Source organism: Galeopterus variegatus, unplaced genomic scaffold, assembly GCF_000696425.1.
Source record: "Galeopterus variegatus unplaced genomic scaffold, G_variegatus-3.0.2 Scaffold513, whole genome shotgun sequence".
NCBI lineage: Eukaryota > Metazoa > Chordata > Mammalia > Dermoptera > Cynocephalidae > Galeopterus > Galeopterus variegatus.
In genome coordinates, this window is record NW_007726624.1 from 320,182 (window position 1) to 341,667 (window position 21,486).

The 21,486-nt window shown below is 37.9% G+C and overlaps 1 protein-coding gene across 1 annotated transcript; it reads right to left on the reverse strand.

Moving 5' to 3' along the window:
- Positions 1–15,977: 15,977 nt before the first annotated feature.
- Positions 15,978–20,789, reverse strand: ZNF281 (zinc finger protein 281). Its single transcript, XM_008569579.1, has one exon. It carries the CDS (start codon positions 20,779–20,781, stop codon positions 18,082–18,084), a length of 2,700 nt encoding a protein of 899 aa, XP_008567801.1. The 5' UTR covers positions 20,782–20,789; the 3' UTR covers positions 15,978–18,081.
- Between the last annotated feature and the right edge of the window lie 697 nt (positions 20,790–21,486).

Genomic DNA, 21,486 nt, shown 5'->3' on the forward strand with positions numbered 1-21,486 from the left:
AGTATTTGGTGGTGGTCGGGGGGAGCTGGTTGGTACAGGGATCGAACCCTGGACCTTGGTGTTATCAGCACCATGCTCTACCCAAGTGAGCCAACCATCCAGTCCCCCAAAATGAATATTAAAATGCTGTGAGGTTTACGGTTAAAAAAAAAAGCACTAAAGAAACAGGAAAGAAGCCACATCCAATGACTGGTAGGTCCAGCCCAAGAGTTTTGGGAAGTTGTGGTTCCCTGTGACAGTGAAAGTTCAAGAAATGCATGCCCCCAAATCTTAGTTTTCCTTTGCATCATTTTGGAGTAATTATTCATAAAATTATCTAAATACCCATTCTACTCAGAAACCAGATTTAAAGATGCTAGATATACACTCTGACGGCAGGGACCTCACCGTTTTGCTCAGCACTGTAGCCCCAGGACCTCAAACACAGCCAGGCAGGTGTGAGGTTCTATTCATTGAATGTTTCCATTTAACGAGTGCTAAGAAGACTGAAGAAGTTCGAAATCACTATCCACGTGTAAGTTGGGGAGAACTACTTCTTTTCTACCAGGGAATCTCAACTTACTGCTGTACGTGTTATTTAACAAATCTCTTGGTCAGAACCCATTTCATAGACAGAAGACAACAGCAGAACATTAAGTGCTGGGCCCCTGTAGGGAAGGTCAGGTTCAAATCCTAACTCCTCTCTGAGGTCCCACCATTATTGCCGCACTTATTTCATACTGTCTGTACCACGCAGGCTAACATCTTGATACACATCCACTCTCTTTGCTGATGTTTTACGTTCTTCCATTTCCTCAAGGACCAAACTCTATACCAAGTACATTAAATAAATTTAGCAGGAAGAAATAAAGTGAGAAAAAACCATGGCGAGATTCAAGGTAACTTTCATTCAAGGACATTAATAGAAAATTAAAAGATTAAACCACATATCCCTGAGGAAACAACAGTGGCCCTATGGCAAACCTTACCATATGTGACTTATGAGCCAATGTGACTCTTCAAGGTAGCCAGACAGCTCTCTAGTGCCACCATGGAATCTGAACTAACAAGGGAGAGAGGAAAAGGAAACTCAACAAAGACTATACCCACACACAAACACACACACACACAAGCTTTATTCAACTGCCTTACAATTTGTGGCTTCTACATATTAGAAGTTGGTCAATTATGTCTGCGGAGTTCAGCATAAACCACCTTTAAAATAATGCACTTTCTAGATTTTCTAGAAAGGTTTCCAGCACAAGAGTTCTTAAGGATTTAAACAAACTTTGCAGCTTTTCTTGATTCCATAGAGATCTCTCTTACAGTTACATTTCACCAAGCACTGGATAGATACCTTTTCTTGGACCAAGTATCCTTTTCTATGTATGCAATATACTAGTGTGGTCTTTCGGTAACTAATGAATGCTAACAGCTACATCAAAAAGATACAAATGTGGGGGCTGGCGGGTTAGCTCAGTCAGTTAGAGTGCAACCTTGTAACACCAAGGTCATGGATTTAGATCCCCAGACTGGCCAGGTGCAAAATAAATAAATAAACATGATGTTTTCCTTTTCACCTCTTTCCCTCTCCAAGGGACAAATGAAGACAAGCATGTATAAGCTCCCCTCTCATTCAGAGGAAGTAATCCTCTCCATCTTCTAGAACAGTGTTTTGCAAGTTACAAATTGTTTTTTACAATAAAATATATCGGAAGACAATAATAAAAATATTTGTGTAAAAACTTTCTCAACTTATGAATTGTATTTTAGGTGATGTAAATGTATTATTTACATTTGGGATTATGGAAAAAAGTTTGAAAGCTTCTGTTCTAATACAATGGAGAAACAACGAAATCAACAATAAACTATTCCTCCCTACCTCCAGTCAAAAGTTAAATCCCCAAATCAAGTATTCTTGGAAAGTATGAAAAGATAACTTAAGCAGAAGAATTGTGTAGTTACCTTAAACCTTCAGAAGTTCTCAGTTGCCCAAAGTCCTATGAGGAGTGCTGGCAGTATGGCCATATTAAATACGGGCCCATTTCTTAATACTTAGTTTACCCATCATACCATAATTATACAGCCTGTTACTACCACAAACCCCAAATTCTCTGTGCTTCCACTCTCCTGGCCACACTCCTCTTCTTCACTTAAAGCCTTCATTTTCTCTGGAACTCATATTCTGTAATTAAAGTACTCCATTACCTTGAACCTCTCTCCCCAAAGTCCTCTCAAGAGGAGGCTGTTTTTTCATGTGTTTAACAAATATTAAGTATCTTCCAAGTGCCAGGCAATATGCAAAGCACCATGCAACATAGTAATGAACAGAGAGACAAGTGCAACATTTTGAGGTAGCACTGGGCTTGCTTTCTTGCAGGAAAAGAAAGGAAGCCCATGCGTTAAGACAGTAGGGTGCAACCTGAGAAAAGCTGACAGGACACTGGCTGCACAGCCCTCACAGGAGTTTGGATTTCCTTCTAACAGTATACTGAAGCAGGCTGATGTTTGAAGCAGGGGAGTGACATTGTATGAAAAATTCTAGAGGGAAATGAATTGTATGGTGACAAAAATGAAAACAGGGAGGAAAGTTGGGGAGTTAAAACAGTCCGAACAAGAGATATGGTGGCTTGCACCTAGGTAGTGACAGCGGAAATACAATAGAAAAGGTTGGAAATATATTTTGGAGGTCCATCAACAGAATTTGCCAAGAGACTGAAATGGAGAGAATTAAAAGAAACTAAGGTTTGGTGCTGGGTGGGATCAGCATCCTCCCCGTCCCACATACCTCCTTTCTTTTACCCTCTTGTAAAACTAGTTTCTTTAAGCCTCATGGCATTTGGCTATACCCCTCCACGACTTTTCTTGACTGACATGCACTTACCACCTAGCCCTTTCCTAAGAGGAACACTTTAGAAATGGGATCCTCTCCTCCCAATGTCCCGCCATCTTTCTGCATATCTTCAAGATCCAAACGGACCAGACTTCCATCACTTTGCCCCTCATTTTCCTGACCACCCTATCTCCAACTTTATTGGAGCATTGCCCTGCACCACTTCAATCTCATCTCTCACAGCTGCACCTAGACCTTGTCAGGCTCCAACCTGCTCTACCACTGAAATGAATTCTGGCATTCCACTCTGAATGCAACTTTTTCCCTCTCAGCTTCCTCACCTACTCCCACAGCTGTTTTCTAAATCCCTCAAGGATCTCCTTTTCTGCTGTCTCTGTCTGCTTCTGTGTAGCTTGGATTCCACCTCTGTATCCAACTCCCATTCCCCACTGTTGTCCTGTCCCACTGCCTGGTAAATCCATGCCTGTCCGTTCCAGCTGGTACCACCGACTGTACAATCATGGTCATTCCCAGACTCGGCACTTGTTTTCTCTGTGCCTAACTCTTTGCCTAACTCCTCATCTTTCAGGTCTCCATGATTCTTAAACTAGGGTAAATTTCCAGCTATGCACATCCACAGCACCCTCAGTTTTTTCTCCTCATTACACTTGCTTCGGGCCCTTTTTGTCACTGACTTCAACAAACTGGGTTAGGAATTTAGAGGAATTGAGAAGAAGGATCACGTCTCATTCTTGACTCTACTGTTAGCAGATAGCAGTGCCTGGCGCTTAATAAATACTGTTATGAAGTAATGTCATATTTTAAAAACTGAAACATTAAAAGCAGAGTTAGGGCTGGCCAGTTAGCTCAATGGGTTACAGTGCAGTGTTACAACACCGAGGTCAAGGGATCAGATCCCCGTATCAGCAGCCACCAAAAAAAAAAGAGAGAGGAAAAAGTAAGTTGAGTTACTTTTTAGTGGAAAAGTGAAATCATAACATTTGGTCTTTCATGAAACTAACCTAGCTGTTGTCCTTTGTATGTAAAGAAACATTTACCCACTAGGAAGGTGATATAAATTTTGCTTATCACCAGCAGGGATTGATTTTATATCAATCAACTCTTTTGATCTTCACTGTGACCAGTTTTATAAATCTACAGCATATCTGGCTGATGTTAGAATCTATTCCACAACACAGAATATCTGAAACATGGTCTATTATAAATGTTCATTTATTCCTTTTTGGCAAATTTTTATTTAAAAGAATACTAAAAATCATCCTTTTAAGAATTTATGCCATTAAATCTGCTGGAAAACACTGATTAGTATATGTCGACATGTTAAAATGTGAGGTCTCAACAATGAACAAATCTGCCACATATAATTATGATATTAATCTTACACAGATATCTTTTATTTTTCTTGCTAAAAATATCACCAAATGTACCAAATTAAATCCTTAAAAATGAAAAAGTATGAGTTGCATCTTCATAACAATTAACAAAATATTGACCTGCATTTAGAAGTGTCTATACTTGCTTAAATGATATGTTTTATTATGCTTGACATTCAGGTACTTAGAGACAGAATATGGAAATAAAATTCCGAATTGAAGCAACAAATTTTGTTTTACTTTCTACCTATTTTTTGGAAGAGGTTAAATGGGCTAACCGGTTAAACAATAAGGAATCCCAGAAAAATCAGTCATCGGGTTATAAATATAAGCAGTAGAAAATCATGTGGCACTTTTGTTAAGAAAAATTTCAAAACGTTCTCAAATCTCTTCAATTTCTCAGTTCATTCTCTAGGCAAGTCCAATGTTAAACTATTTAAGAAAAGGCTCCTTAATAAACTACAATTCCAAAAATACAGTTAATAAACACTAGTTGTTTATTCTTCAATATATCCAATATATCCAAAATATTTTCCAATTTTTCTCTACAATGGTTTATTTGGAAAACAAATCAAATAAAGTTTCACTGTATATAAACCATCCTGACTTCAAAATAAAATTTCTATTTCTGAAAAAAATTGTATTTTCTTTATCCATTTATATATTAAGCAATGTTATGCTTATGATTAATTCTATGACACGATAAGAAGTGTTTCTATAAATTGTTATGTTTTGGGGAAACTAAATGAGGAAGGTAGTAGTATTTATGCTAAATTTCCTTATAATCATCTTTCCAGTGGAAATTATAGAAATAATCTATTTTTGATATTATAAAATTTGCTTTCTGAAAAAAAACAAATAAAAAAAAAACCCCAAACCTTTCCCAGTGAGCAAATTCCAAACATCAGCACTATAAACTCTACATACTGAACATGGAAACAGCTGAGCACAATAGCATCAACACTGCTGAATTGGGGAATCACAAATGGGACGTGGGAAGATTCTGTAAAAAAGAATGAGTAAAAATAGAAACCCTTCGCTGCTATGCATTCAGTTAGCCCACATCTACCAGCTGACCTCTTTTACGTCACATAGTAATGTTAGGATTCCTTGGGCTACAGGCCTTCACCTAATACAGAATATTTTCCTTTTCTCTCTCTGATAGTCACAGCAGTCCCAAGAACCAGGAAGGCAAGTATTTTTATATCCACTTCACATTTACGAAAGAGGTAACCAAGTAAGGTTTAACAGTTTTCTCAAAATTACATCGTTCGAAAGTCCTGGATTAGAACTCAAACCTCTGGACACCTAGGCTTGAGCTCTTTCTACCCCATTAGGCTGAAACTTGTGCCAGGCTGGATAATGGCACAGTGGGAAGTGGCAGGGATCTAAAAGCAAGCCTACATTTGCATTTAGGCATCACTGTATCTAGTGTTTCTCTGGTGGAAGTTTCCTAACCCAATTTGTCTTCTGTAAAATGAAATTAACATTACCCTGCCTCTTAGTTTGTCAGCATGAAATGAGGCAAAGCCTGCAAAAACTCTGACACAAAGTAGAAGTTCATCGAATGATGAATGATAAAACTTGACTTCCACAAGCAGCCTGTGGAACTTTCACAAGCAAACTGGGTTCTTCAGGATGTATACATTGTACATTCTATCCCAGTATTACAGGGCATACAACAATCAGGGGGCTCTTTTGGCTTACACAGCTCCAAAATCAGACATTCCAATCGATGGACTGGAGTTTCAAGTCACATTTAAACCACTTCTCCTAAGGACGTAATATAACAGGACCCCTCCCCCTCCACCTGTCTCAGTAGCTGCTACTAATGTGAAGCAGTACTTGACGCGCAATCCCTCTGCCACAGGTGCAGGCCACATAAAGGTATCACTTAGATAATGCATATAAAATAAGACTTGTCTTTAAAGAAGATTTTTTTTTTTTTTGAAGAAAAGAGAATCTTGGGATAAAAGAGGGATTACACATCTCTACCTAGACAAATTTATTTTTTAAATATTAACTATAACCATGTAATTAATATAGAGTTCTAGTTAACTGCAAATACATTTGTTCTCATCAAAGAAATTAGGTTGATTTCAAACTCTAAATACCACATAATCATTCTAAATCTATCATCATAATTAGTGAACCAGAAATTACCCAGAATACACCAGATTTATTAGAGATTTTAGTAAAACCTACAGATGCCTCTAAGATTCCATCAGTGAATTTAGAATTTAAGAAGCAGTAAGTTTCTTTAACTAATCATGATTGCTGTGAGATAAAACAATATCAAAAATAAAAGGGTAACTGGCAACCAAAGCAGCTTAAAAAATAACTGAATAAGGTAGGCCCAAGGATTTTTTTCTAAGAAAGCTTCTTACACAAAAAATAGCCCCACAGTTAATCACACCTGAACCTTGTATTCATTTCTTAACTAGTAATTGGTCAGCTTATCTAAGTATTCCAAAAGATCTCACCATCTGTTCCCAAATTATTCTAATAGTGGCACACCATTTAGAGCAGAGTTTCTCCACTTCAGCACCGCTGACATTCTGAGCTGGATAATTCTTTGTTATGAGGGACTGTCCTGCGCATTGTAGGGTGTCTAGCAACATCCCTGGACTCTCCCTACTAGACGCCAATAGCGCACAACCCAGCTCCAAGTTGTGGCAACCGAAAATGTCTCCAGATACTGTCCTATGTCCCCTGGGGAGCAAATGTCCCCAGTTGAGAACCACTGATTCAGTCATTCCTTTGGTGTCTTTATCCTCACAACACCCTTGTCAAAGTGCACATGTACCCCCTAGGATGGTTAAATACTGATCCAATAGTCATTGTTAACACCTCTGAACACCGCCAAGAGCCCTTGCCCCCTGTGGTAGGTGCTATAAGCACCACTTTATAGATGAGAACATCCAGGTTCAGGAAGATGAAGTAATCTTACTTCTTCTATTCAATGCCAGAGCCAAGATTTTAAATTCGGTCTAACGATATGGATCCTTCCATAAGGCCGCAAGACCTCTGAAGAAAGAAAGCATAGTGGAGGAGTAGAGTAAAAAACAAAACAAAAACCTCCACAAAATGTGGCATCACGAAGGGGTTTTACCAATTCTATCAACGGTGCAACCTTAACCCTGAGCCTCTGTTCTTCACCAGTTAATATGAAAATATTCCCACCTATAGCACACAAGTAACATGTGGACCATGACACACAAATGTAATTATCATCAGTGGTTTTTAATACTCAGGGTTGGATATCAGCGCCCTAAAATCGTCCCCCAGTTTCACTTTCCTACCTGCTTTGAGTCTTTGCTCCAATGTTACTCCTTCCAGGACTTCTCTACTGAGGACACACCTCACTTACTATCTATCACCTTCTGGTCCCTTTATTTTCTTCCCAGCACTAAACCCCACCCCACATCACATGATGTATTTGTTCACCCAGCTCCTCCACTAGAATTTAAGGGCACTTTGTTTCCTTTTCACCTTTATCACCTAGAACAGTGCCTGGCACATAGTGGCCACCCAGATACTTGCTGAGTGGATTGATTTTATAAAACTAAACCAGAGAAATGTGAATTATGGACCTATGGGAATTGGACGGATTTTGATTAAAGATGAGATAGTAAAGGCAAGGAAAACCTGTTTAAGCACAGGTGAGAGTTTTAAGACAATGCTTCTCAAACTGTAAAATGCAGATTCTTTTTTTTTTTTTTTTGGTGGCTGGCTGGCATAGGCATCTGAACCTTTGGCCTTGGAGTTACAAGGTGGCACTCTAACCAACTGAGCTAACCAGCCAGCCCCCTAAAATGCAGATTGCAGATTCTGATTTAGTATAGGGTGGGGCTGAGACTCTGCATGTCTAACATACTCCTAGGTAATGCTGATGTCGCTGCTCCACTTTCACAGCCAGGCCCTGGACAAGGGTGCATTTGGGTAGGATCTAAACAAATTTGCACTGAGATGGAAATCAGGGCAGCAAAGGACTAATTAAATGAGTTGTTTGTTAATGAAAAGTGCATGCCATATCCCTCTGTAATTGCTTTCCTTTCATTTTCTAAGGCTGATGAGAAGCATGGAATACTTTATGGAATGAAGAATGTGGAAAACCCCAGTACTAAACAATCTTGTATTTTGATGGCAACTTTTTCATAATGCAATGAAAATATACATTCTATATATATTTTAGTCTTGTTTGAAAGATAATATACTGGGCCGGCCCGGTGGCGCACTGGAGAGTGCGCCGCTTGGGAGTGCGGCGGCGCTCCCGCCGAGGGTTCGGATCCCATGTGGAGACCAGTTCTGCTCACTGGCTGAGCGTGGTGCAGGCGCAACACCGAGGGTTGCGATCCCGTTACCGGTCAGTAAAAAAGACAAAAAAAAGGGAAAAAAAAAAAAAAAAGAAAGATAATATACTGAAATGTTTAATATTAAAAGACATATTTAGCTTAATTTCAGATTACTATATAAGTAATAAACATACTAATGAATAATGTATTGGATTTCAATGTTATCAAAAGTCTTCTTTTCCACATTGTTTTAACATTACTTAATGCAACACACACACAATCTCTGAATTTAGTAATTGACATATTATAAGCAGTTGAAAATTATGAGATTGCAAGTAGTTTGAGAGGAAGGAACTTTTTCCAAGTTCAAAGACAAGGCAGCTGTCCATCCAGTTTCAATTTGGATAATAACGTAATTGGGACTAAAATCAAGAGGAGCACGGACTATCATTCACTTCCAAGTCATAAATTATTTTTACTTAGAAGAACCTCCGGTAAAATGCTCAATTTATTTTTATTACAAACGGCAATTATAAATCAAATCAGCAAAGTGAAACTATAAAATTACCAAAATATCTCTTTTTATCCATTTCTAATTTAAAATCAAGTGATGGCATACTTATAAAAATATGATTAAAACTTAGATTCATTTATAAATTCCAGCAATTAATAGGCCTTCGCTAATCTAATGGCCTCATATAATGAATGGCAGAAATGAATAACAATTTTTAAGACATCCCATTTCCAAAGTATAAACTAAGTTTATGATTTCTTTGTTTCACTCTATTCAAATCACACTGAAGTGATAATTTTTAACAGATAACTCATTTCACATGCTTTAAAGTATTTAATTTCTACCTTTCAATAGACATTTCTAGAAATGCATAGTAATTTTACCAAAGAAAACTTCCAGTATTCTCCAAAAAACTCAGTTCTTTGACTTACATTTAATTATAAACTCAAACTTTTGAAAGTCCAGTTGGGACTTTTTTCCAACTTTTGAAAGTCTCCTGAAATATATGAAGTGGTTATTCTTGAAACACAGGAGTCATCTGGATATTCCTTGTACCTTATGTGAATAAAGAATCACAAAAATAACATGTTCTGTGAAGCCCAATTTTCTAGGCACATTTACCAGAAATGAGCTTTTGCAAAACTCAAGTCAGGTTCAGGCAGTGGCTTGCTTCCTATTGATAGGCTAAACTTTTCCTTTCTATTCACAATCTTAACAGCGCTAATAAACACATTAATCTTATTTATTGCAGAGCAATGTCCCCACCATCTGTTCTTGCTAGTATTCCATCTGAAAATATATTTCTTTTATATATATTCAGCTCCCAGTAATTTTTGTTCTGAATATTTCATTACAAAGCAAGTACATGGGGGGAAGGAGATAGTGAGAATAAATTTGATCATCTAAATAACTATTTATATATATATATATGTCTTAGAAACAAAATCACTAACTGAATTATGAAAGGCAATTCTACATATATTTTGAATTTCTTCCCTCATATTCAGCTGCCAAAATCCCAACTGATATTTCGGTACTGAACATTTTTAACAAACAGTACTTTCAGACTGTTAAAAATGTTTTTGTATTTTAGTTCCAGATGGAGTATTGGTTCAGCTGGGCAAATGACTGAATATAATTGAGTGATCATTTCCTATTAAATTATAAAATTCATGTTACTTAGTTTTGGTTTGGAGATCAGAAAATTGATTTCCGTCATTAAATGTCATGGGAAGCCTTAAAATCATTTCATAATTATACAGCCAATTCTATAAAATTTTACTTGCATGTTACATAAGACTTCAATTACATACATAGATGAATTGACAGGGTTTAAAGGCAAAAAATATTTTCTGCTATGATTCTTTTTTAACTGCTTAATATTTAGCTAGGAACGAAAATGTTATCTTTTACCCTGTATTACCAATCAGTTGTTTATAACAGTATTGTTTTTTTCCAAATTAAGATATTCACTCATACTGAATTGAAGTATTTCCAAATTTAAAATTTTAAGGGAGAAAATTTTAATGGTGTTATTAGAAAAAACTATTAAGCAAGGCACTTTTTCTCTCATTTTTTCCTACACACTACATTATCTTCTTTTTATAGGACACATACGCACACATGTTTTCCATTATCAGCAAAATACCACTATATGCTTCATTAATAGTCCTCCTTTCTCCTTCCCAAATATCAATTTGTTTTAGAGGTTTAATGAAACCAAAGAGTGAACAAAATGAAAAACGAATATGACATTCATTCTGCCAAACTGATCTAGAAATCTTCCCAAATCACATTTTAATTTTGCCTTCATATTTATTCCTGTGATTCACCAGCAATAACCCACAGGAACTAATTATCAGGTTACCATTAATACCAGTCTTCCAAACATATCTAATTCAAATCTTTGTCTTAAGTGTATGGCCATGGTCAACATAGCCACTAATATTAATCTCCTTAGATCCTTTTTTCACTGTCCTTACATAATAGTCCTTCTTTCCCATTCAAAGACAAATCTGTCACAACAGTTATAATAGTTTTTATGCCATGTTCAACATTCACAGGTTTTTAAAATATTTCTTCAAATAAACCCTTCAAATAAAACATAACAATCTATGTTGTGTCATCATAACCTAATCTTTTACTTACTAAAAATAAGAGGCAATTGAAAAAGAGTGCAGTAACTTTGGATTACTCTTGCAAATTTTCTAAACTAAACCAAATTACCAACACAAACATTCATAAAAACAAAAAAATACTCAGTTGACTATTCCAAATGTGACTGAGTATAGAAATGTGCATATCTTAGTGAACTTCACTAAAACATTAAACAAAGGTTTGAAACTTCTCCAGCTGTCTCCCAAATTCAAAAGAATAAAATTGCTGGGTAATTTACCTTATAAACAACATAATCTTTAACTAGTGACATAACTACAAGATGTTCTTTGAAAGGCTATTTGTAACAAAAGCAGAAAGCAGTACAAGGTCAATTTTTTAAAATGTCTTAATGCACTCATGCAGAGCTACCAACTTTGCCCAGTCTTCTAATATGCTTATGACTAAAAAAATTTTCATATTTGGCCTATTAAATGCAAATATTTTTATCATTTTTATTACTGTACCTTATCCACCTGTAAGATGAAAACTTCAGGTCTCATCTCAGTCTGCTTTCTAATTTATACTAAACACATTTGTTGTTTTGGCCCACTAAGTAAGAAACTGCAAGCTTCAGAAAGGCTCTTTGCAGTTCCACCATGAAACTGATCAAGGTCATGGGTTGTCTATTCATGGGGACCCACAATGACACCCATTTACAGTTCTCATTGTTGTCCAAAAAGAAGGAACTCTCTCTCAAATGTTTGCACTTGGTTTCTTGTAGGAAGAGCCTAGTTTATGCACAACCAAACATAAAATAGTTATACTGCTGATCTTGTCATTCGATGTTGCAATCCACTCTTAAGACTAATCTGAATATGTCACTTCCAGACAAAAACTGTAGTTGTCTCAAAACTCAAGATAAAAACTTTAGCATGCATTTTCCAATAGGTAATGCTTATAAAACAAGATTCTTATCTAAAGTAGAATAAACAAATGAGCTAGTCACAAGTTAAAACCGAAAACACTTTTCAAAGCAAAACTTAAAAATTATTAAGGGTTTCTAACTTTTTGCGATCACTCACACCTTTCCTTTGTCATAACACAATATGCCATTATACACTGTACTTGCAGATTTATTTTTTGGTGGGTGGGGGATGTGGATTCAAAGCTTTTGTCTTAATTCCTCAATTCTATGCATATTGCTTTGGTCACATATAACTTATTTTTGACTTCATATGTTTTGGTAAGAAAAAGGTTATTTAAAATTCTCACCAACCAAGAGAAGCCGTGTGGTTTTGAGTTAGTAAAGAAAAGATTTAATATATAAACACAAAGATTAGACATCTTTTTCCTAGATTGGGAATGTAAACAGAAGTTCACCACAGTTGTCTGTTAAGGGTTATTTATTAATTGTTCCACAATAGTTCTAAAGTTCATAACAAACCAAAGTAGCAGCTTTTCAGCTTAAAACTTCTTTACCCTTGTAGTTAACTAAATTCTCCAGAACCACTATTAATATTGGAGTAAATTTTACATTCCCTATTCTTTTTTTCAAAACCATTCCTTTTCTTCTCCTTTCTAAGATATCCCCTACCTCCCTTAACCCTCTATACCTGCCCACTATTATTTTCTACAGACACAGGGAACAAATTTTCCCCTTTCCAGTATAAGGTCCAAATCATTAAATTTTTCTCCAGCTATTATCTGTGCTTCCCAAGAGATACGATTTCAACACATAACATGCTTAACAAGGCATATCTTGCACGGTACATTTCAACCTAAGCTAGTCACACTCAGGTTATATGAAGTATAGTTTTAATGTTATTAGGAACTTAATATTATTCCTCTTACCTTGGTAAAAAAGGTGTGGGTTGGTTTTCATTTCTGCCAATACTTATGTGAGAAGCTACTTCTGTGTAACTAAAAAACCACAGCAGTTGACTGTAATTACTATACATTGTTAATGCATTTCTTTGTAATGGAAAATATTAAACTATTGTCAAGTAGAGCACCTGTATGGTAATTATTATCAAATGAGAACATGTGCAGAGAATCATAAGTTCTACTCAACTTATTTGACCAGCTAATCATAAAACTCTACAGTTTAATGTAACCTAAATGTATTCCATAAATGTGAAGTAATTAGTTAAATTACTGATAAGGATATAGAAACTTTTATTTCTTTTTTGGTGGCAGGCCAGCATGGGGAACCGAACACTTGACCTTGGTGTGTTAAAAGGCCGAGCTCTAACCAACTGAGCTAACAGCCAGCAAGTACAAAGAAAATTAAAAGTACCCCTAATATTTGATGTTTTTTAGTTTAGGCATTAACTTTCTAATTACTTGTATAATAAAATTTCAATATTTAGGCAGTCTTCTAAGGTAGGATTCTTAATCTGGTGTCCATATGTAAAGATTATTTTTCAGAGTGGGAGGTCTTGTGAGCATGTTGACTGGCTTGTAAATTTTCATGCGCAGATAAATTTCTCCTAATATAAGGTGAGGGTGGGGACATCAATTCTATCAGCTGACCAAAGACTCCATGATCCAAAAAATGTTATGCAGTACTTTCCTGCATGAGTGAGCCAAAGATTCACCAAGAATTTAAATAAAATCTACTTGTTAATCACATTCAAGTACAGTCAACACTTTTTCGTTTTGGTTTTGTTTTTTTGGCAGCTGGCTGATACCAATGTTTTTTTAAAAAGCAAAACAAACACAAGGAATGAGGAAATAATTTTAAAAGGGTATGCTCTCTTTATGGTAATAACATCTTTAAAAATTAACTAAGGATTTTCTTTAGATTTTTTTGATCAAGGTTGAGACAAGAGAATTCCAAGATGCTTGTCTTCATGCTAATGTTCACTTTAAATATTATTAAAGACAAAAATATAACAAGTATAACACATTTTTCCTCAAAATTTAACAGGAAGTCTTTATCACCTCATAAAGGGTACAAGTAGATTGGCAAACCCCCTCAGATTTCTCCTCTTAAATACCAGGAGGGATCCCATAACAAAAATATTCCTGGAACATTACTGACACAACCTCATGCAACATGATGCATGGATCATATCATAGCACTAACAAAGGAGTCTTGTGTCACATTTCAAACATGAAATCCTAGGGTTGGCCCGTGGCTCACTCGGGAGAGTGCGGTGCTGATAGCACCAGGGCTGCGGGTTCGGATCCCATATAGGGATGGCCGGTTGGCTCACTGGGTGAGCGTGGTGCTGACAACACCAAGTCAAGGGCTGGGATCCCCTTACCGGTCATCTTTTAAAAAAAAAAAAAATTAAATCCTGTCATTATGTATCACAGAAAACATGAAGACTATAAAACTCAGAAAATGACAGTCTTCAGATATGTGTTTTACTCTAAAAATAAAACTTTGAAGTTCAGAAGCTTTTTTTTTTTTTGAGGGAAGTTCTTCTGTTTAACAAGAACCTATGAGTTGGGAAACTATACTAAGGACTGCATACATCCTCATGAGGTCATACTGTTCAAACTGTCACCCAGTTAGGCTTAAATGCTACTAAAGGCAAATAACTACAAAATGCCAGATACCAGGAATGAACAAAAACTTTTGCCTCTCTCATCTGATTAGTGTAATACAGAAAACTAAATTTGAAGCAAATATTTGTATCACCTGTTTGCAATTTGAAAAAGAACATTTAAAAATTTAAGTACAGATTTTTTTTTTCACATTTTTCTGTTCTCATTACTGAATTACCTCACAAATTACTGACCAGCAACTACTAAATTATGGTAGTCCTTATCCTGAATTTACAGTAGCATGAAAGAAATCCAAAGAATTGTTTCTTACTTCATACCCTAACATCTTAAAAGTAAAAAATACCTTAATTTTAAAGTGATCATATTCAGATATAGACATTCCACAGAAGAAAAAAGGCAGGCGTGTGGTTAAAAAAATTAATCTGTTGGGGTTAACCTAGAACATAGAAAATAAGTAATCAGTACACAGAAACCAAGAGCTGGATTTCAATGAAGAATATGAGAGATTCTGCTTAACACTCATGTCCAAGAAAATGACCAAATCTAGAGAATAACCTTGGCAAAGAAAATTAATTTACATTTCCTAATCATATGCGCCCACGAGTAGAGATACTTCTCTACAGAGGAATCCATGCTTACATGTAAGTCATTTATCTTTTCCCAGAAATATCATTACATACAAAAAAAAGCAAAGCCTCAAAGACACACTCCACCCTTTAATTTTTATTCCTAATCCCTCAACACTTGTAACCACTAAGTTTTAAAGCAGTTTTCTCATGATTTCACAGTCATCTACAACTTTTTCTCCTTCATCTTTAAAAGTTAACATATTTACTAACTTTCAAACACCCTTTCTACACATCTTTCCTTCTAATATCTACACTCCCAACTTTAACATTGTTAACTATGGTTTAACAATAATATTTTCCTACTAAAAATGCTCAAGACCATTTTTATCTATGTCATACTGACATTTTATTACAACCTTTGTGAGGAAAAATGATGCACCCAGAACCAATAGATACTAGAATGTGATTTAAAATAACTCCTCAGTAAATAATCCCTCTGGAGTAATATTTAGGGCAGCTAACCTTATTTCAAGAAAACATGTTATAATTTACATAATATTAAATTTCTTCTCTTCTATATCATTGTGCACCTCACACAATTCAACCCATTTTCAAATAAAATAAACCTAGAAACATAAAATACTTAAGTTTTTAAAAAAATATGATAAAAATGCAAGCCCCTAAATTGCAGGTTATATCACTGATGTGAATATTTTTAGGAAATGTAGCTAATAGAAAAATCTGAAAAATGTGACTGGATATTAAGTGATATCTCCTTTCTTCAATTTTGTGATTAACAGGACTTTTATTGGTAGTAAACTAGAGCAAACAATCAGAATAATACATATGCAGTATTCAGTACACACAATAAAAGTTAAAGAAATTCAAAACCTGTATAAAACAAAAAACTGGAGAAATCATACAGCTTAAGAGATACAGTGGTAAAGGTCCTCTCCATCTTTTAATTACAGCTTGTACTCTGTACCCAATAGAACTTACCGCACTTACCAAAATAAAAAATACAGACTTTTTAGTATTGAGCATATTTAAAAAGATTAAACACATTTTCTAAAAATCTTGCAATGACAAGTTGGTGACCCTTTAGCTGCTAAAGCTAAAGAGAGGGAAGTGGGGAAAGGAAATTAACTAGTATTTTGTAACAATTTTTAATAATTTCTTATTTTCCAAACACTGCTTTTATAATAGAAGTGTTTTACACTTGCACAATATTAATTACTTTATTATACATGGAAGCCTGTAGTAGGCTGATTACACAATAAGACTGCAAACAATCAGTGGTACTTTTCTGACGTCAGAAGAGTACATAAGACTGAAATATCACCAAAAGTACATAAAAAACTCATCAGCATAAACATCAAAGTACATTAAAAAATATAATCAGGAAAAAAATACAATTGCTAAAAAGCGGTTTAGAGCAGAGCCACTGCCTATCAGTAGCTTCAAATGGCAATTAGCATTCATAGCAAGTTTTGATGACTTTACAAGACCCCTGTACAATACTGACTAATGCACCCTTTTAAAATTTACATTAAAGGCTGCAATTTCATAAAAAGGTTCCGATGTCATTACTATATGCAGACACATTCTTATCCCTCACACAAGCAGTGAGAATTATAACCTTATTAATATCTATAGCTCTTAGTTCATGGGGTTTTATTACACATGGAAATCTGTATGGGGTTTGTTTTTTAAAACAGTAGGAATTGGAGGTGTTCATCTTATTGTTTAGTATTTGGATGCCAAAAGGCATATAAAACGCATAATGAATTTCCTATTGGAATGCAAGTCATTCTAAAATTGAAACTGTCAAAATAGGGAGAAGAGGAAGCTTTTATGAAAGGCCCAGAACTCTAAGAAAGAGTATGGGTTAAGAACAAGAACAAAAAAACAGAAGTATTTGTGATATGTTATAGCACAAAAAAGAGAATGTTTTTTAAGCCATGTATAATAAATAATGCATACCCCAAATTTAAATTAATTATGTAATTCCAACTTGGGTCCTAATACTGGAACCAGTCAGCCACCTGGGCTTCAATACTGTACTAGATGTCACTAGAATCACTTAATGGAATTACAGCCTTGTTACGGTTGGGATAAAGAGAGGGTGCTTTTTTTTTCTTCTTTTATTAAAGCTATCCATTCCAGGCTTTGATCAAAGATCCAAGAATATTTGTCCTACCAGGCTGGAATGAATGTGGTTTGGAAGTTCAGAGTACATTTAAAAGCTGCAACAAAATATAGGTAGCCAACAATCTCAGAATTTTGGATCAGCCCAGATGGAGATAGCAATTTGAAATGTTTTCGATCCCTTACTTAAATGATGAAATGTATATCATATCAGTCCAGATAGAGCAATCTGAAATGTTTTCAATCCCTTACTTAAATCATGAAACGTATATCATACTACCTGTAAATTGGATATTCCATTACAGTGATAACGAACAGAATTCCCATGCGTTATTACACTTTCCTGAGAGTAAAGCAATTAGAATAACCTTAATCCTAGCAACAAAGTTTTTTTTGTTTTGTTTTGTTTTTTTGTAGGTTTTTTTTTTTTTTTTTTTTTTTTTTTTTTTTGCATTTAACTTTTGGGCTATTCCCTGACGACCTATACATGTAAATTTGATTGCTAAACATTGTCACTTTGAATGTCAAACTATTTTTAATCTATTGATTTTGATTAAAAATCATAATACAAACAGAGCTAAAATCACGCTAACAAAATAAACTAAATATGAAAAGTTGCATTGAAAGGGCATTACATTATTCTTAATAGGATCGTGTAGAAACATTCCAATGGCAGTGTTCTCAAAATAAAACAAAATTACATTAGAAGACCCCCAGCCTGGTCACTTTTGGGACCTTACCTGTAACTTTGGCTGGTGGGTGTCTTTACTCTTGTACTACATGGCTCACTTACATCAGACATCATATTTGTATACCCTGAGAAATCTGACACTGAAGTCCTTACTCTATGGTCCACTTCTCCATTAGAGTTAGTGATAAAGGTCATTGGCACCCTGCTGCCCGACTTAAACTGAGAACCAAATGCTTGTGCAAAGTTCTCAATCTGGTACGTTGTTCTAGGCTCTATGTCTTTCTGAGGATCTATCTGGCTAGCTAACTCCTGAGATGGAATCTGAAAACTTGTTGAGGACTCTAAGTTTTTCTGTTGTTCCTTCTGGCTAGTCAATTTCTGAGATGAGGACTGGAAGGCTGATGAAGTCTCTAAGTTCTTCTGAGAATCTATCAGATCATCCAGCTCCTGCGAAGGTGTCAACTGCTGATGTGTAGCATCCAAAGCAGATAAGTAAAGACCTGGTTGAGATCCAAACAACATCCCAAAAGGAGGCTTTGGCAATGAAGATGGCAACACTGAGGTAACAGATTGGCCGAAACCACACTCCAAAGGAGATGTAGTGTATATTTGTTTTTCTGGAAATAAAGTATGGTTGTGGAGCGGTGAAGACAAACTCACAAATTGGAAACCATGTCCAAGAGTAAAACTTGCATTAGTGGATTTTTCAAAAGCCTGTTGGAGGTATTTGGAGTATTCTTGCAACATGCTTGCTTTATCATTTGAAGGTGTTTGGGTGCCTGGGCTCAAATTTTCTTCTTGAACCAATTCTGAGTGTTCTCCTGAGGTGTGTAAATCCACCCGTGGCTCTGTTATATTAAAAGGATCCTCTTTCTGGCTTTCTGATTTATTAGAGTATTGATCCAAAATACTCTGTAAAACCTCATCAGGAATTCCAGACTTGTCATGACAAGACTTAATTTCAGCATTTAGAGCTGAGGAGTCAATAAGCGACAATGGTGCCTCATTGTCTAAAACACTGACACCTGCAGACTGAATGACGGACTGTTGGGAGACCATGTGTCCTACATTTATAGAAAAGGCACTGTTGCTGCTGGCAGTTGGTAAGTATCTTCTTTTCTTTGAAAACTGCATGGCATCATCATAATTACTACTTATTTGACCTTGTTTGCCACTTGTACTTTGGAGAAGACTAATGGTCTCCACACTATTATTTGATACTATGCCAAGTGAGCCACTTGGTTTCCCGGACAAGGATTTCTGTCCAACTATGTCTGGTAATGGTGACACAAAATTAAGGTAGTTTTTATCTGTATTCTTTCTGCTTCCTTTCTTAAAGATCAATTTTGGCACCCTTTTCTGTAGTTCATCCATACCAGTGCCAATTATGCCTCCACTGGAAGACACTGTAGGCATTTCTACTGAGTAACTCTGCATGTTTACATTATTTGAAATTTGTGATTCATTTGTTTTACCAGTCTTATGCTCCTTATTTTCAATAGCTATGCTTTTGGACTTCGTTTTTCTCCTTGAAGAACTTGTATTTCCCTGAGACAACACAGCCAGATTACCCATATTGTTATGGTTTGATGACCCAGGTTCTGCACTAGCGGCTCCCTTAACTACGACTTCACCACATGTGCGCCTGTGCTTCAACAATCTATCAGTCCTTGAAAAATACTGTTGGCAAGTGTCACACTTATATGGCTTTTCTCCACTATGTGTCCTCTTGTGTCTCTCCATATGGTACTTCTGAATAAACTTCATGCTACACTGATCACATCCAAATGGCTTTTCTCTACTATGAATTTTCTCATGTCTCTGCAATAGGTATTTCTGAATGAAACCCATACTACACTGGCTGCACTGGAAAGGTCTTTCTCCTGTATGAATGAGGACATGTCTCCGCAGGTGATAGGAGCTTCGGAAAGCAGCACTACAGTGATCACAGATATGAGGTTTCTGACTTGGGGAGAGGATGGCACCTTCTCCATCTCCAACCAAAGAAGGTTTGGAAGATGCACTTGGCTTCCTCTTGGCTTTGATTCCCTGAGATTCTGGCTTTGGCCTCTTCGCCTTTTTGACATTAGCGTCCTGCTTTGGCTCCTCGTTGCCGTGGTGGTCATCAGTCCTACTACTGCTGCTGCTGCTGAGTAATATGTCGCGGTGGTGCTGGGCTGGTTGCTGCTGGACATGCTGGTGGAGAATACTGAGGTCCTGGATGACGCCGTGGCTCCCCCCTTCCCCGCCTCCTAGGCCTGGAGATCTCTCTTCAGCCCCAGCGAACAGCCCTCCATAGTGGTGGTGGTGGTGATGGTGGTGGTGGGACTGCTGCTCCTCGGGATCTGCGGGTTTCTCCTGTTTGATGCTAACCAAAGACTGCAAGAATCCCCAGGAGGTCCTCTGCGAGGGGAAGGCCGCGGCTAACGCCGCCGGCTCCTTCTTGAAAGTCATGTCCGGGGCTGGCGGAGGGGGGTGCTCAGCGGCCGGGGCTGCGGAGGTAGAGGAGGATAACACGCACTGCGGGGGAGGGGCGGCCGACCCCGCCGGCCGGGTGAAGCTGGTGACCGGGGGAAGCCGGTGGTTGAACATAACCATACCCTGGGGAAAGGTGGGTTCCATCTCTGCCCTCCGGCTGCTGCTGTTGCCGCCGCCGCCGCCGCCACTACCGCCGCCGCCGGAGCCGCTACCACCGCTACTGCCGGTACCACCGCCGCCACTCAGGAACCCACTGCCGATTTTCATACCCCGGAGGAGGCCTGGCTGAGGAGAGGAGGAGGAAGAGGGAGGGAAGGAGGTGGAACCGGGCCCCGGGCCGGGACCACCGCAGCGCCTAGGACCCCGCCGCGCCGCCGCCCAGACCGCAACGCGCCCAGCCCTAATTCCCAGCCCAGTCGCCTCCGGCCCCGGCACGCATGGCCCTGCGACTCTTCCCCGGGCCTCATCCTCTCCTTCCCGAACCCACCAGCAACACTTACGGGTCCCGCCGCCGTCGCAGCCGCCGTCGCCTCCAGTTAATAAAAATAACGCCGTCCTCTCCACAATGGAATTAAAAGCCTCCCCGGTACTGCGCAGCCGCGGCGCGGTGTCTGCTGGGAACTCCTCGACCCGGCCAGAGGGGAGCTCTGCGGAGCCCAGGGCGCCTGCGCCGCAGCTTCCTCCCGGCCTGCCTGTCAATCACTGGGGCGGTTGGGCCGGGGCAGGGGGGCACCCAGGGCAGCAGGGGCGGGGGTGTGGATCCCTACTGAAGAGGGGCTTCCGAGGCGAGTAGGCGTGATTGGTGGGCTGCCCTGAAGGAGATGAAGGTGCTTCGGGGCTTCTGGGGGAAAGACGCTCAGGAGGTTGAACCCAGGGGGCGGGAAGTTACGGGGACCGGACGACAGCCTGGCTGGGGAGCTGCAGAGAAAGGGACTGGGAGGAGAAGGTGGGGGAAACTGAGGACTGAATGTT